Raw genomic sequence first — 17047 nt, 5'->3', positions numbered from 1 at the left:
CTTATATGTTGCATTTATGTGTTTGCATGTTATTGTTATTGATATATGGCATATACATATCATCTTGTGCCTGTACGTCTGTACATCTTTTGAGATGAGCCAGTTAGGGTTACTCAGCCCTATTTGGACGTTTGATATCGAGTACCATTAGGTACTGATACCTAGAGGACTCCGTGGTCCGCGTACGAGATTCGGGAGTGAGTGGTCGCACACATTGGTTAGCTACCCCAATGTGACGAGCTCGTACTCCAGGCGCCAGTCTGAGCAGTTTGTATACAGTTATCCCAGATATGGATACCCTGTCATTTGCATGCATCATGTTTGAATGTTTATCCGTGCTTTCGTATTGAGCTTAGCACTCACGTCCAGTATTTTTTGTGTATCTGGGCACTCCATTCGACGGGCCAGGTTTAGGTGCGGGATTGAGCACCAGGAGCTTGGAGAGGTCAGTAGCCCTTGAAAACAGCAAGATTAGCTGTAGGTTTATTTTAAGTAATTCGATTGGGTTGTATAATCGAGTTTGTTTACCCGGTTGTATTCTGCCGGTCTTCTTGTATTTAAGTCTTCCACAGCGATTTTATTTAGTGCATGCTTAATTATGCTCTTATCTCTGATTAGGTAGCTGATCCGGTATGGGTCACTACATTTATGTTATCAGAGCTGCATGCAAGGGACTTAGAAAATGATAATAAGACTTTTGATTATCCTTGTAGGATTGATGAAGCATAGCGAAAGAAGATTTGGTTCTTCATTGCCGAGGTTTGCGGCAGAAGTCTTTACTATAAGGAATGCAACAGTGATGAGAACACTAGTAGTAGCATATCGATAGATAGATTGACTGCTATGTACGGATCATCATTCGATGCATTGGGATGCTGATCGAAGAACATATGGATTCCAGCGGGGAAAGACTGGAAGAGAAAAACGAGTATATCATGTCAGATACCTTTGAGGGCTTTTTGGAACGAATGGTGTGTAATAACCCATCTGGTTTCAGTCCGAAGAGATTCTCCACTCATAGTTGGAGAGACTGTCATATAGACCTTCTCCAGAAAATGCCTCGAGTGCTTAAGGCATGACGGGTTTTGAGTGTAAGGTCATTAAACTCATGCGGAACATGGTTTTTCCGGTATGCTTGTATCCATGCTTTCGGTAGGCAAATGGGAAACTTCATGTTCAAAGGCATGATATGGATACAAGAAGAACGCTGATGGTAGATCGTGAGCAGAGGTGGTCGACTGACGTGCACTGACGCAGAGCATAGCTGGTTAGCTATCACGTGCCATTTCTCCGGAGTTCTTCGTAGGAGGACATTTAGAGAGACTTGGACGGGAGTATGCTTGTATCGATGCGTGTGTCGATTAGAGGCTTCATGCTCAAGAAACAAAGACTAGTACGATGATTATAAATACTGTATTGTTGTAGTTGTAAACAGTATTTCAAGTGTAATGAATCATCAGAATCCGGTTGTATCATTTCAAGTTATTGGTTGTACATTTCGTTGTATTTTGAATACTGTATGTATTACATGGGATTGTAATAAAGAAGTTTTACATAAATTGAAGTAATGTATATGTATTAATTATCCAGGAATTTGTGAATGAGTGCGATGATTTTCTAAGTTTGGCTTGGTCCTAGTTTATTAATGATCGACTATGCTAGCTCATGGGTTTTGAGTAAGCCAGCTGTAACTGATTGACATGGGGTTATTCTAGGTGTTTTCTAGGATTGAACTAATTAGTCGTTTGACTGGGCTAATGCTAGTGATGAGGTGATTCATCTGGAGGTACGTAAATATTGTTCGGATAGGAACTTTGGGCTTTGTTCTAGGTTGTTTCCTTATAACGGTAATCTGTTTGACCTTCGTTAGGATGAGAATTGCGATGATGGGATTTCATCAGGAACCAGGTCGAGTATATATCGAGTTGTGGACTATGATCATGACTAGACGTGATGGGGCGCGACCCTATGCCGGTGTCACTCTGGAAGTCTTCGTACTTCGGAGGTTGTCTGGAAGCCTTTGTGCTTCAGGATCGGCGGTGGGAAGGCTTCTCAGTATAGAGTCTTGGTAACAGTCACGGCGGGATATGACCTTGGATTAGGTGCCTGGTTAGGTACCAGTGGTTCAGATATTTTCTGACTATCGTCAGAGATATTTGTTTGGATTTCTGCCGTAAGGATTAGTCCTGGAGGGATTTCCTTGACGAGCATGTATTCTGAGCAGATAGTTTTAGTCAATGGGATACTGCGAGACTAGTGGATCTAGTCGATGATTGGGTTCTCTTGTGGTAGGAGTTATCCAGGAGATGGTTTTGTAAAATTGTCTGAAACATTGACCCGGGGGAAGTATCTTCTAGCAATGATAGTTTCCTTCAGTAATGAGCTATATCTTATGCTAAGGATTGTACATGACTATTGAGACGTGAGGGAAGCGTGACTTGTGATAGTGTACACTTGGTGGTGATTCCAGGTGGGACATCATCGTAGGTTACCTCAGTCTTGATTTGTTTCGGTCTTAGCAAGGGATATAACTATTAGGAGCATGTTCAACGATAGTTGGAATCTTTCGGACTTGTATTGCATCCTGAGTTTAGCAAGTCCTAATAGTCATTTTGAATGAATATAGACAGTGGATAGTATGTCTAGACGGGTGCAGGCTTGGCACTAGTGACTACATGCAGCTGTTGGTTGACTCTGTCAAAGATAGAGGATTGAATCAAGTGTGATTCTTTTGATTTCAAGTATTTAGGATTTGCGGACGTGTGGCAGTGAGATCATCGATACTGATCGAGACCTGAGAGTTCGTCATTGATAAGTAATTGTTTGATTTTAATTGATATCGTCAGGCGGAATGAGAACTACAATAGATCGACTGGAATCAATCAGATTATTCCAATTGGTGCAGATTGAGATATAGTGAATCAGGAAGTACTTAGGATAGTACTAGAAATATGGTATGCTTAGATTCAGCGATTCAAGTGCATTTAGGGAATTCTTCAGTCATTAGGAATCCCCAGGAATGCGGGAATCGGGACTTTTGGATTCTGCAGATCACGAAAGTGGTCTTAGGTTGACTCGTGTGATCATAGTTTGTTGATATCGTTGCTGAGATTACCATGGACGGATTTTTATCTGAGCATAGCTTGGTGTTAGCAACGAGATTGTCCCAGGGTTGTCAGCAGACAAAGTTTTGGGGACTGTTAGTCGAAGTGTTTTGCTTGGATGCTTCCAGCATAGTTCTCAAGAGTTATTCTTGAAGGACGATTCGACAAGTGCTTATGGACTTCAACGAGCAATTGCAGGTTAGCATTAGTTGCTTCATGGGATGAGACAACAACTGAGACTTGTGTTTCTAAGTCTGACATGAGTATTGTCGCTGATATCCCAGTCCGTTCTGTTATGCTGTGTCGTTGAGAGGTTGAGATAGCGGGATTGCCGCTAGTATTGATAGATTCTGTGTGGGATCAAGGTGAACCAGTTTGGATATTTCAGTTAGCGAGTCAAGATTTTTTCGTTATCTAGGACAAGATAACTGAAATTGTTTTCGTCGATACTATCTCTAGTGACGAGATGGAGGTAAGCATTTGATATAGACTACTAATGTTGAGGACGGTGTTAGTCCATCCGAGAGTTTCAGCAGGATGGTAGTATATTTCGAGGCGATGACCTTGAAGAGTACATTAAGACAAGAAATTGTGTACAATGATTTTGTCGCAATTGGGGTTAGTGGACAGAGATTTTGTCATCTTTTTACTTAGTTGGTATTCTTGGGAACATCCGTCAGCATCAGGCAGAGTAAGTACTGAAGATTCGTGTTATGATGCCAGGAATTGTCAAGATTTGGTTGTTATCCATGGCAGGATGACTAATGCGATCGAATAGATACTATCTACGATGGCGAGATTCGGATCAAGATCGATCACAATCAGTCTGAGGATTTCAGATGGTTAGAGCAGGATCTAGATCTATTGTTGAGAGATTTGCGATAACATTGAGGGATGCGATGATATCGTTAGATCAGGGAGATACAATGTGTTGTATCTTGTTTTTCTTGTTGGGCAGCGATGGAATTCGTGCGTGTCTAGAGATAGCTGAGAACTAGTTACGATTTTAGCAGGAGTGTCATCGCTAAGATTTGGAATCAGTGCGGATTCTAAACCGAGTATATGTTCTGATGTGATTGAACAGACCCTGTAGGTTAGCGAGGTTTGGGGTTGTCAAGGTTATTCGACTAGATGTTTCAAACTGGAACTATTGGAGGATTGGGCAAGTGGTCTATGTTACGTTCTCGGGGTTTACCCAAGATTTCGAGGACAAAATCTTTCAAGGGGGGGAGAATGTAGTAGCCCGTATCCAAAACTAACAATTAATGAGTAATTAATTGTAGGATCATGTTCGGATTAAGTAAAACATGATTAAGGAAATTTCAAATGAATTAACGGAGTCCAGAAATGGATCCAGGACACTCAAAAATGGTGGGTATGGTTCAGCAAGTTTGGGCGCTCCGAACTTGAGTTCGGAGGATCCGAACATGGACGGAGCCATACTACGGAGGCTCTGAAGACTTCGGACTGTCCGAAGTGGGTTCGGACGATCCAAACTCATGCGGCCAGCTGTCCCAAAATAATAAGTCATTGGTGACGTCATCGGGAAGATGTTCGGACGATCCAAAGAGCCAGTTCGGACGATCCGAACAGTGTATTGGACAGGTGTATGGTTGCATGCGATTGGTTGGACTCGTGGCAAAGATCGGACGATCCGATGAGGCGATCGGACAGCCTGAAGCAGTTCGGACGATCCAAAGTTAGGATCGAACGATCCGAACGTGCTCTATACATATGAGGTCCGAGCTCCTCATTTGGTGCGAATTCCGAGTTCCTCTCCTTCGCCCACGTGGCTCTATTTTAGGGCTTTGGGTACTCTTATTTTAGAGTTGGAGTAGGAAAAAATATTATAGTATAGTCAGACAGTGTCTGACATAGTAGCGGAGCAGTGCTCGAGGCTGTGGAGCTGCAGCAGGGGTGTGCCCCTAGTTGCGGGATAGTCGTCATCAGTGGGCTGACAACGGACGCAGGTATAGCTATAGTCTCCTTAAATTATTTAGGAGTATGCAATAGCTTAGTTAAGGCTTTTAGAGCTTAATGAATGATGCATGGGTATTTGCATTGTAGAGTTGATGATAGGCTTGGAACCTAGAGTTGGACTGCTAGGACTGCCTGTAGAAAGGTACGTAAGTACTGACTGAGATTGCCAACGGATATGCATGCTTTATGTTGAATTTATGTGTTTGCATGTTATTGTTATTGATATATGGAATATACATATCATCTTGTGCCTGTACGTCTGTACATCTTTTGAGATGAGCCAGTTAGGGTTACTCAGCCTTGTTTGGACATTTGATATCGAGTACCCTTAGGTACTGATACCTAGAGGACTTCGTGGTCCGCGTTCGAGATTCGGGAGTAAGTGGTCGCACACAGTGGTTAGCTACCCCGATGTGACTAGCTCGTACTCCATGCGCCAGTCTTAGCAGTTTGTATACAGTTATCCCAGATATGGATACCCTGTCATTTGCATGCATCATGTTTGTATGTTTATCCGTTTTTTCGTATTGAGCTTAGCGCTCACGTCCAGTCTTTTCTGTGTATCTGGATACTCCATTCGACGGGGCAGGTTTAGGTGCGGGATTGAGCACCAGGAGCTTGGAGAGGTCAGTAGCCCTTGAAGACAACAAGATTAGTTGTAGGTTTATTTTAAATAATTCGATTGGGTTGTATAATCGAGTTTGTTTAGCCGGTTGTATTCTGCCGGTCTTCTTGTATTTAAGTCTTCCGCAGCGATTTTATTTAGTGCATGCTTAATTATGCTCTTATCTCTGATTAGGTAACGGATCCGATATGGGTCGCTACAAAAAAAATATCGCATGTTTTCCAAATTAATTAAGTCGACAATAAATATTTGTAATAAATTGTGTTTTGAATAAAATTAGTATTGCACCCCGTGCATCGGGAGTTTATTTATATATAATTAGAATTAAAAATTAGTAAGTATGAACTTTTGAATAAATAATTGAAATAAAACTAAATTAACGTAGAATTTGAATATGAAAGGATTTGAAATCCATGAATTTAAATATATCTTCATTGTTTAAATAACATTTTTAAAAAAATTAATAAATCTTCATATTTATTTACACTATGTTTGAACTAATCACAATGACTTTTAAATCCATAAAATGTTAGAATCATTTGAAATGAATAGAGTGAATAAGTAGAAGATTTATTTGAGTTTTCATTATAGAAGTTAATGAAAATAATAATCCATAGATTCCAAATGACTCAATAAAAATTCAACCTAAATTAGTTTAAACCATATATTTAGAAAACAAAAAATTAATGATTTAGAAATTATATAAAAAAACTTCTTAATACAACATTTTTGGTTGAATTTTTTCTATTTGTTATACTATATCAAAATTTTAAAATTCTTCAAAAAGTCAACATGTTTAGACGACCCTTGTGATTCGTAAATTTGGATACCCGTGAACAAGACAAAACATTGAATTTTTCAAAATAAATCCCACATGAGAAAATTAGCTCTGTCATCAATTAATAATATGTTTGTATAGTAAATATTTGTACAAAGGTTTGATTTAAAATACAAAATAATAATATTAATATCCTTATACAAATATTTAATGTAGCGAAAATCACCACAACATATTGAATTAAAAAAAAATTGAGAAAATATGTTTTTTTTCAGATTTCTTTTAACATTTTATTTTTGAATATTCATAGTAGATTAGTTACTTGCATTCTATAAAATAAGATATATATATATATATATATATATATTTTGACTGAGTAGATTAGTTACTAATAAAAATAAATTAAAAATTAATTTAAAAATCACATATTATTTTATTATCAAAATTTTACAAAACAAATATTTATTTAAAATAAAATTCAAAATGATGATCAAAATAAATGATATGTTATAATAAATATAAACACTTAGTATGAAATTATATTTTCAAGGAATTGATTCACATTTTACTTGAAAAAAAATCGATTTAGATTAACACTTAATCATGCATTTATTTGTTGTTTATTTTTAAATATTTAATGTGACATATATAAATATATATTTCGATAATTCATTTTTAAAAAATTGTGAGTTTTAGAAAACTTGTTATTTTTTTCATATTTTTTAGCACAAAAATCCTTGAATTATTTAACTTATATTAAATTATGAAATTTAATTATATATTATTTAAAATCTATTATTATTATTATTATTATTTATTAAAAATATATAGTTTGCACATCTATGCAAAATCCAAGAAGACATCCATTCATTTTGTTTTGGAATATGTGTTAAATAGTTGTCAATAATTAATATTCTTTATAATAATTTATTATTTCTATCATTAATTATCTTTTCATTTTTAATATTGATTTTTAGGCGAAAAAGTTGTTAGTTAATTTTTTGAAAGACTATTATCTTTTTATATATACTAAAAAAAACACACACGTTGTGCGTGAAAACTAAATAATATACAATAATTGAAAGGAAAAATTTGAGTGAAAAAAATATAAAAAGGACATGAAATGTTTTATGTATTTACAATAATAGCTAGAGATGAACTTGATAGCGAGGTTTAGAAAATAAGAGTTGATAAAGTGGGATAATGTGAATAAAATATTATTTTCTTATCTTTCTTGTATTGTTTTTTTTATTTTAATTAGTATAATTAGAGGTATTTTAGGATCTTAAAATTAAAATACCAAATGTAGTTACTATGAACCACGCGCGTAGTCTTTCTTTATTAAATAGTAAGATATATAGATATAGATGTTTGTACTAAATTGCGTTCTGTTTTTCTTTATCATGACCTTTTTCATTATTTTCATTTGATGTTTTTTTGAATGTTAATATTACAATTAATTAATGAATAAAATAAAACACTTCAAATAAATTATAAATAAATTAAAATAAATATTGGAACACAGAAAATAATTACAAAAATGTAGAAAAACAAAATGAATCAGAATGAAAAAAATTACAAAAAGAAATTTTTTTTTAACAGTTTTGGAAGATGATATTTTTGTAATTAATGTCATGTTCTATGTAAATTTCTAAATGAACCGTGATCTTCAAATAGAGGTTTAACGGACGGAGAGTGCTATTGGAGTGTGGCTAATAGTAGAATTTAAAGCTCAATGTGTTTTTTCACCTCAAGGTTAATGATGCTCTCAACCAATATCCTTTAATTTTGAAATATGGATTCATTTTTCCAACATCGCTGTTTGGAAAAAGACAACACGGGCCTTCGATTAAATAAAACTGCTCCGTGGACCGTGGCCCAAAAAAATTACGAATTAAAATGAAAAAATAAATTTTTTCCCCCCCCCCCCCCCCCCCCCCCCCAACAAAATCCACTGAAGAGACAAACCTCGGGAACCTCACCCACGTAAGGTGCCCAGAAATTCTAATTTTGATGCATGCCGCCGCCCAATTCTCCTGTCCCACATTCCCGAATGTAATTAAATTTAGTTATAATCTCTATTTATTACCACATTCTCGATTCTTTGTTTATTTTTTCAAGCATATATCTTGTCTCTTGATTCTTTTATTCACGTGTAATAATAATCGGAGCTAGTTATATATATAATATAATTAATGGAGACGGGAAACCTCGGAGGGGTGTTGGGGAAGTTCAGCAGACAGTGTTACGCAGTGTTCTGTTTATGCGTGGTTCTGGCATCACTTGTGTTAGCGAAGCACTACTACTCCGATGGCGCCACCGTCCCCGTGGTGGCCCGTCAAGATGTTTCCGCCCACGGCCGCCGCGGACCAGACAAGCGCCGCCACGGAGACTTACATTGCTCTCCCATCGGCACTCGGCAGGTGCCGCTGCCAACCCATACAGAGTCATTAAGTGGTCGATCGATCGATACCATTAATGAGGAATAAAGTTTCCCTAGCTAGCTAGTACCGAATATTAATGTGTGCGATTCTTTTGTTTTACTACTGCATTAATATTTCACTAGTTATGAATGTTTTTTTCCCTCATTTGCACGTTTCTTATGTTTTTCTTCGATTTTATTATCACAATTAACTTTTAATTTTAATGGTTGCAATTGCATGTTTTTAGATTTCTCTCGTGTTGTTTTTAGCGTGAAAATCCATGGTCGTTATTTTTCGTTATATACTGTGTAAATCTTTCTGCAAATCATGCTAAACAAGTAACCTGCGTTCGAGGCAAACTTTGTGCAAAGGTTTCTTCTTTGTTGTTTACTTGTAATTGATTTTCAGATAACTCTAGAGATAACTATGCTAATTTGGTCTCTAGCATAGAGGAAGCCGAGGAATTTTCTACAGAAATCAAGTTCAAATTAATGTATATATACCGATGAAAATCTTGAACAACCACAAAAACCTTAATCCACTTCTTTGCCAAAATAAACCAAAAGAAACCATCTATAACTATAAAATTTTATGAATGATTATAATATATTTATTCCATATTACAAAAACAAATTAATCAATATATATTTCATTTTCCTAATGTACGTATAGCAGCACTTCATTTCCAATCTGCACCATACAAATTTCATCCCGTGTGAATGAAATTGCAAATGAGACACCCCTATACATAAACAAATTACATATTCACCTCACTCCTCTGCCTCAACGTAGCATCTACACGCCACCTCTCTTATCAAATGAGAAGTCCCTAGGCCCTCTAACATTGATCTCATGTTGTTCTCTTGGTAGAGGCACGACTTGCGACGAGCTCGCGTCGCGTTGGCCGTGTTCCACGTCATGATCCACGTGGCCCATCTCGATGTTGTGGTGATGAAGAGTGCTAGACGCTGATCCATCGCGTCCGTGGGCGCTCGTCGACGGCGAATGCGATCCCTGATCAATGTCCCAATGCTCCACATTGTAGATGGACTTTCTTGGAGATATCCGGGGACTGTTTTCCATCTCGCTCTGATAATGTCGCAGTAAATGCATGGGTGACATGCCGTGCGACGGTGTCGAGGGTCGGCTCGACGACGGTGTCGGGTGCTTGCTTTCTTTGATGTGCTTCTTGGCCGTGTGATGCCAATTTTTTAGGGCTGTGGCCACTCGTTCGTTGAATATCGTTGGTTTCATGGTCGATCCCATCTGTTCAAGTCAATAAAGTATTATGTGGATTATGTGAAGATATTCATGTACAGATTATTTCTATATTTATTTCAAAATAATTGAGGAATACTTCACAAAATAAACATATTTAGATACCTGAGTCACAAGAGCATACAGTGGCAGAGTGACATAGCTGCATAAGATCTGTATGAGAACCCTGTTTTATCAATTAATCATGGTTAATTTACATTGTTAATATTTTAAAATAATAATTAATTCAAGTCAAAGATAAATAATAAATATATAAATTTAGTTTTAAATAACACTCACCCCATTGATACCCTGATCACTATATCCTCCACATGTTCATGGAAACAGGATCTTATCCCGAATTCATACTGTCAAGAAAATTACAAAATATATTATAAACAACCCTAAATCATCGGATACTAAGGACGAGATCTTGAGTTCGACACTTAGAAAAAACGCCTTAATTTTTAAAAACTTGAATATTAAGCAACTTACCCAACTCCAGACAAAGAAGGCCAGTTGAAATGCATTCTGCAAGGCCGAAGCAAAATATTCATTATTAAACATAAAAAAAATTAATTTATTTAATTAATCTCTATTTTGTTTAAGGGAGTGTTTGCAATAGATTGTGCTTTTGTAAAATTGATTAATTTATAGATTATAAAAAAGTTAAGAAAAATCAAAAGTTGGTAGTGTTTGGAAACAAATGTGAAAATCTAAAAATCAAAGTTTGGTAGTGTTTGATAAATAAGTGATTAGAGTGATTTTAACAATGACTTTCTTATTAGAATCACTTTTGGAGAATCATAATCACCACATGACTAACTTTTGGATTTCAATTAAGTTAAGCATAAACTAACACATAATCTAGGTTTAAGAAACATACAAAAATGATTTTTTTAAGCCAAAAGCTAACAATCACTTTTTTTTAGTTATAAATTTTGGTATAGAAATTTGAAGAATTAATTACCTGGAAAAGCACAAAATTAATGAGGTAGAGAATGAGGCGTGGACGATTGAACCAGAAAAGGTGGTCTCCCGGTTGTACCACTGGCACACCCTTCACCACCTCCCCTCTTTCTTGGATCCTCAGACCCATTTTCGTAATTATCACTTGCAATTTGGTCCCGACAAGCAATATTATCTGTTAGAAAAGTGTATGTCAAATAAAATTTAATGTTTCATTGAAAACTAATTATGGAAAAAGTCAACTTTAATTTAAGCGTACGTGGACAATCGACTACTTACAATCAATGGGATGAATGGTAGCCAAAAATAGGAATACCAGCCTGTCCACAAATTAAATTAAAATAAATTAAATAAAATACGTATGAAATTACATGGGCAAGAAGTCCAAGATTATGTCTCTACGGAATTTCCAATTTATTTGACTTTGAATCCCCTCTCCTCTAGCATAAATATTTAATATTTATGAGGGTGAGTCATGTATAAAATCTACCCTTTTTAATATAATATAATATTACGTTAAAAAAGAATAAAATAATTGTAAAAATACCATGTAAATTATAACCCGCTTTGGTTTCTTGTGATATGCTTGTAAGTCGTCAAATATTGATATTGTAATTAATCTCAAACAATATCAAATATCATGACATGATACATATTAATTCTCAGTATCATATCGACACTTCAAATAATTTAGGGGAAAAAAAACGACGACCAAAATTGCGATGTTTTTAAGTTTAGAGGTGAAAAAAATCCGGAATTTCTATTTGGGAAAATTGATGGATAATTTTAAATTATAAGTATTTACATAGGTGTAAATTGTAATCTGGTACTCACCATGAGTATTGAAGAGAAGGAACAGCACAGCGAAGCCCCAGATTGGTGGGCTGAAATAATAATCAAATCAAGCCTAACATCAGTTGCCAATAATTAGATTTATAATTTATAAGACGACCATAATTTATGTTATTTCTATATTTAAAATTTTTTAGCATAGATGAAATGAAATGATATGTCAGAGTACTATAATGTAATATGCTAATGTTCATATCTATATGAATAAAATAAAATTATATCGATACAAAGTTTACAAGCTATTGATCATGACTATATATTATCGAACTTGTAATGCAGCGTATAAAACGCAACTTGACCGGGCACGAATTAATAACAATGGCCTTTATATTCAAGGAGCATGCATGACTCGTTCTAGCTAGAGCCGCGACTCGACATGTCTCTAGCGCGAAGACCATGTCTCACTAGGCATGCACTGACTCGACAACCCGTGCCTTACGTTTGGCACATGCCAGGTCAAAGTGCAGAGCCTAGCTAGCTCGACATGGACCTAGCAAGAAGTCTAGGTCCACCGCGGGTCGAGTCAAGATGTATGTATAATTTGCTTTTTTAATAACTATAGACTATAGTACTGATCCTTTTTGAAAAACAATAAAGATATGTCATTACTTAAACTTTATACAATATATAATGTACTAACCTTATTCCAACCACCACTTTGAAGTCTTCTTCGAGTGATCTGTTAATATATTTCTGGAAATTAAAGTTGTTGTGGCTTTGTGGAGCAAGATGTGCCTGAAACAAAATATAATTAACAAACAAAAAATAATGAGAATTTTTTTGAAAATAGCGAGTAAATAAATAGATAAATTATACTCAATAGTTTTACCATGATAAATCCATGCCTTAGAGTCAGATAATCAACCTTTGGAACAGATCTTACAAATTGCCTAAAGAAGCAAACCTGCGTAACCAAATATATAGATTAAAACAAATAAAATAAAATACCAAACATTTTTTTATTATTATTAATTTTTTTTTCAAAATAAAAAAGAAAAAAAAATTAGACCTCCGTATATAGAGACGTATCTTAGCATTTGCAAACAAAAAATAACTAACATGAGAAAAAGTCAAATTGAAAATTAAAAATTCATAATAATGTGAGAGGGACATGGGTGTCGAGCATCGCCTCACAAGAATTCACGTTATAATTGTCTTAATAATTAATGAATATAGGGCCATAAGATGACCGCTGCCTTATAATTTATTTCCCCTTTCATCATCATCATTCTTTTTTATATTATTTTATATTATTTTGAACCTATTAATTAATACACAATTCAATGAATATTTATCTAATTGTTGACTCATATAGTTCTACAAATATACGCCAACAAACAATTATAGCTAGTCTCACGTAACACAAGATTTTATTTTATAATATATATTATAATTAAGATATCACACCCAATTTTTCTCAAATTTCCTGAACATATAATAACTTCAACTTCTCTTCGATTTTCTCCCCACCTTTTTTCGCAGACTTTATAAGTCATTTTTAATTTAACAAATGTAATGTAATAATTTGATCTCGTATATAACTCAACATAAATGTGCTCACAATGCGCGCGCACATATATATCAAATAAAAAGATAATTCACGTTTTAGACATTTATTGTAAATTAAAATCACGATTAGGAATATACAATTAATCATGCATGGGAGGTCCAAAATAGCTGCGGAAAGTAGCTTTCACTTTTAGGGAGTGTTTACAAGCTCTAAAAATAAGTAATTATAAAATTTTTCTTAACAAATTTGTGAAAAAAAAATTCATAATCATTTATTTTTAGAGGTTGCAAACAATCTTTTAATATGGTTATAATTTGAATCTACACACACTCATATTTTCTTGGATCGAGCCAACTCGATTTGAGATCAATAGAGCTTGATCTCTTTGATCTCCTACTTGTTAAAAAAATCGTTGAATCGATCTTATGACCCGACCCGACTAGTGTAATTTGTTCTTGGCAGGAATGACTTATATATTCACCTTGTATCATTTTCTATATATCAAGAATATGTGTGTGCATGATTTCTCCAATGTTTTTTTCCAAACTTGAATTCAAATTTGATGACCCTAAAAAAGTCGCGGCATATACGTACCGTTGCAAATTTGATCTGCCAACGTACTTGACGTGATCAAAATCACGACTAGAAAATGGTAAATTATACGTACATGATAAGACGCACACATGAATCATGATATGTGTTGTTCTTGATGTAAATTAATTATATATTATGCAATCTTATATTTCTTTTGTATATAAATTGACAAAAGATTGTCACACTAGCTAGCTACTTCTTATTTATTCATGTTCTAACCAAAAATTATAGAAAATAAAAAAAAATGGAAGCTTAGGTAGACCGAAATTATTTTGGAGTTAAAAATTACTTACAATCCAAAGTAGGAATGGAGTTTTGCTCCAAAAGTTCAAATGCCTCCTCCCGAACGATGTTTCTCTTGCAAACCTAAATCTTTCGGGATCTGCCATGCATGCCATGAGATGAAAATAGCAAAATTAAATAAGGTCGGCCTTCGATTGAGTTATAATTTGGATCTGATAAAGCATTGGAAAAATGAATTTCAAATGTTTCCCTATTCGATAATATATGAAATTAACCAATCATATTGATTTATAGATAAGCTAAAATGAAGGGATACATAATAATGATGAATTTGAAATCTAATTTCCATAAAAATTTACACATCTTTAAAGATTTAATCTCCTTACCGTGTGAAAATTGATACTCTGCCGTTCTTGATTCTTTTTCCCATGCTTTCCAACTCCTCATCTAAAACAACAAAAAAAATTTCATCTTGTAAGATGAATTACAAGGAACGCGCGCGTACACATATATATATATAAATAAATAAAGTATTACGTTACCTTAGCTCTTCCCAAAGCCAATGTGAGAATACAATAAAGCACATGAAATAAGGCCAACACAAATATGAAAATATGCAGTTGATGAATGCCGTCCGAGGACACAAATGGGACTTTCCCCTGCAAAAATTTAGTAATTACAAATTAAGCTACTATTTAAATAATACTCAGGGCATATATATTTTGTTAAAACAATTAATAACAGTATAGCTGTTATCTCCTCATTAATTGTGTTGTGACTTGGGATATGACATTTTAACCAAAAACATAGAAAAACAAATGCATATATGATCGATAATTAGTAGTGAAGTTAAAAAAAATTAGCAAAATTTGAAAAATACACAAAATCATGATCATTTTATAACTTATGATAACATATAATTCTACAAAAGAAACAGATGATAGACATGCCTTGGCTGCGCATTTATCAGTCGCGCCGGCGGCCAAGATCCGTCGCAAGCCGTCACCGCCTCCGCCGTGGGTCATGAGAAGCTTCCGGCGTCGATCTTCATCTCCGACGACGTAGGACGGGTACTTGGCTGTCTCTTGCTTTTTGTTGCATGGGTGCCACGTGGCTCCCGCTTCTTTGGAAATACATATACCAGAAATTAGACTTTGTCCTGCCGTCAAAAGAAGGGATATAAATCCCAGCAGCATCAACTCTGCAATATGATCATAACACCAAAAAATGATATTCAATAATAAATTTGTCACTTATTACAAAGTTATAATAATAAATTAAACGAAAGAATTTGAGATTAATTATAATATACCTGATTTGATTTTTTCGAGGGATTCATACAGAGCCTTCTTGTTTTTCGAATTCAACCACTGCAAATACCGAATATGTATAAACATAAATTATGGGGGGGGGAAAAAATAAAAATAAAAATCAAGAATTCTCACCTTTCCTATTAAGTGGATAATATGCTCTATGACAATAGAGACCGTGACTAGAACAAAACACACAACCGCCACAGCCCACGTCGGCGTTTCCTCCAGCGTCCTTCCTCCGCCGCCGCCTGCCATTTTCGGTGTGATCCTCCGCCACAAATTAAGTAACTCAAAAGAATTCGACGCCTATGAAAAAATACAAATTAATATGTATATTCGTATCCTCTCGTGCTAGAACAAAAAAATGATCAAATTTAAAGGACGGATAAAAGTCTCTTTTAAGTGAGTGAATGAACGAAATGGATGTATATATACTAATATTATTATAAAATGCCTACACAGGATCGTGTATATATAAAAGAAAAGTTTGGGAAAGAAGGTAAAGGATAAGGGTAAAGTGGGGATATCGAAAAAGAAGTTTGACTTCGTAGACGCGTGAAAACAAGTGGGGAATTCTCTTGGACTTTTTCCCACACTATTCAAAAATATACACATGAAATTTCAAGTGTGAATTGCTCGGATGAAATGAAGTTTGAGGTCAAGCTCTATATGACTCTCACTATATATAAATTGGATTCATATATACTAATAATTTTTATATGATATATTATATTATATTAAATTCAATGTAAAGTGAATTATCCAATTGAGCTTGCAGACAAATTTAATTTCCAATTTTGTTCCTTTAATCATATATATGTTTTCCGCGTCTGTAGGTACACGAGCTAGCGCAAGAGGAAATCAATTAAACTCGCCCGAAATATTAGTTCACTAGGCTGAACAACTCAAGCTCAATCAAGGTTTTGTTCATGTCGCCCTGTGGGCGGCGTGTAAACCCATAATTGGTTAAAATCAGTGAGTCTCATGTGGGATCCACTAATATCAATCAATCAAAATCCGTCACGCCACCCACAGGGTAGTTCTAGTTGTACTGAATGATCAAATCTAGAAATTAATATCTTTATTGGCCCGGCCCTTATATGTCTTTTGGACGTGTGATTTTCCTCTGGAGGATTATTATAATTATTTGTCTCTGTTTATTGTTGTGTGTATATTTTTTATGTATATTTTTATTTTAGCTAATTTATTTTGATGCGATGAATTTTAATGGTTCAAATTGATTTTATAACACGTTTAAATTGATCGGGAAAAAAAAAACACGAGTATATGACTCTATGTAAAGCATGCACCGTTGTGTGATTCCTGAAATTTGAAGTATTCAAGTAATTCTATCATATATATTTTAAGGAAAATAAATCAAGAAATAAATCAAAGAGCT

The 17047-nt window shown here is 34.9% G+C and overlaps 1 protein-coding gene across 1 annotated transcript; it reads right to left on the bottom strand.

Moving 5' to 3' along the window:
• Positions 1–9486: 9486 nt before the first annotated feature.
• LOC140893302 (MLO-like protein 6) lies at positions 9487–16089 on the bottom strand. Its single transcript, XM_073302360.1, has 15 exons — positions 15781–16089; positions 15648–15705; positions 15286–15536; positions 14878–14994; positions 14722–14782; positions 14386–14474; positions 12818–12892; positions 12629–12723; positions 11971–12020; positions 11416–11456; positions 11138–11311; positions 10663–10698; positions 10468–10535; positions 10294–10354; positions 9487–10176 (listed from the first exon to the last, which is right to left on the bottom strand). The coding sequence occupies exons 1-15, from the start codon at positions 15901–15903 to the stop codon at positions 9706–9708; spliced, it is 1770 nt and encodes a 589-aa protein (XP_073158461.1). The 5' UTR covers positions 15904–16089; the 3' UTR covers positions 9487–9705.
• Positions 16090–17047: the final 958 nt, after the last annotated feature.

This window comes from Henckelia pumila, chromosome 3 (genome assembly GCF_033568475.1).
Source record: "Henckelia pumila isolate YLH828 chromosome 3, ASM3356847v2, whole genome shotgun sequence".
NCBI lineage: Eukaryota > Viridiplantae > Streptophyta > Magnoliopsida > Lamiales > Gesneriaceae > Henckelia > Henckelia pumila.
This window is presented reverse-complemented; position numbering and strand designations above follow the sequence as displayed.

What these genes read in the sequence shown, in the direction of transcription:
- LOC140893302 (XM_073302360.1), bottom strand. Translation starts at nt 15,903, where the DNA reads ATGGCAGGCGGCGGCGGAGGAAGGACGCTGGAGGAAACGCCGACGTGG. An exon ending in TGGCTTTGGGAAGAGCTAAG is followed by an intron (nt 14,783 to 14,877) that starts GTAACGTAATAC and finishes TTGTTGTTTTAG; the next exon opens with ATGAGGAGTTGGAAAGCATG. An exon ending in AAAGTGGTGGTTGGAATAAG is followed by an intron (nt 12,021 to 12,628) that starts GTTAGTACATTA and finishes TTATTATTTCAG; the next exon opens with CCCACCAATCTGGGGCTTCG.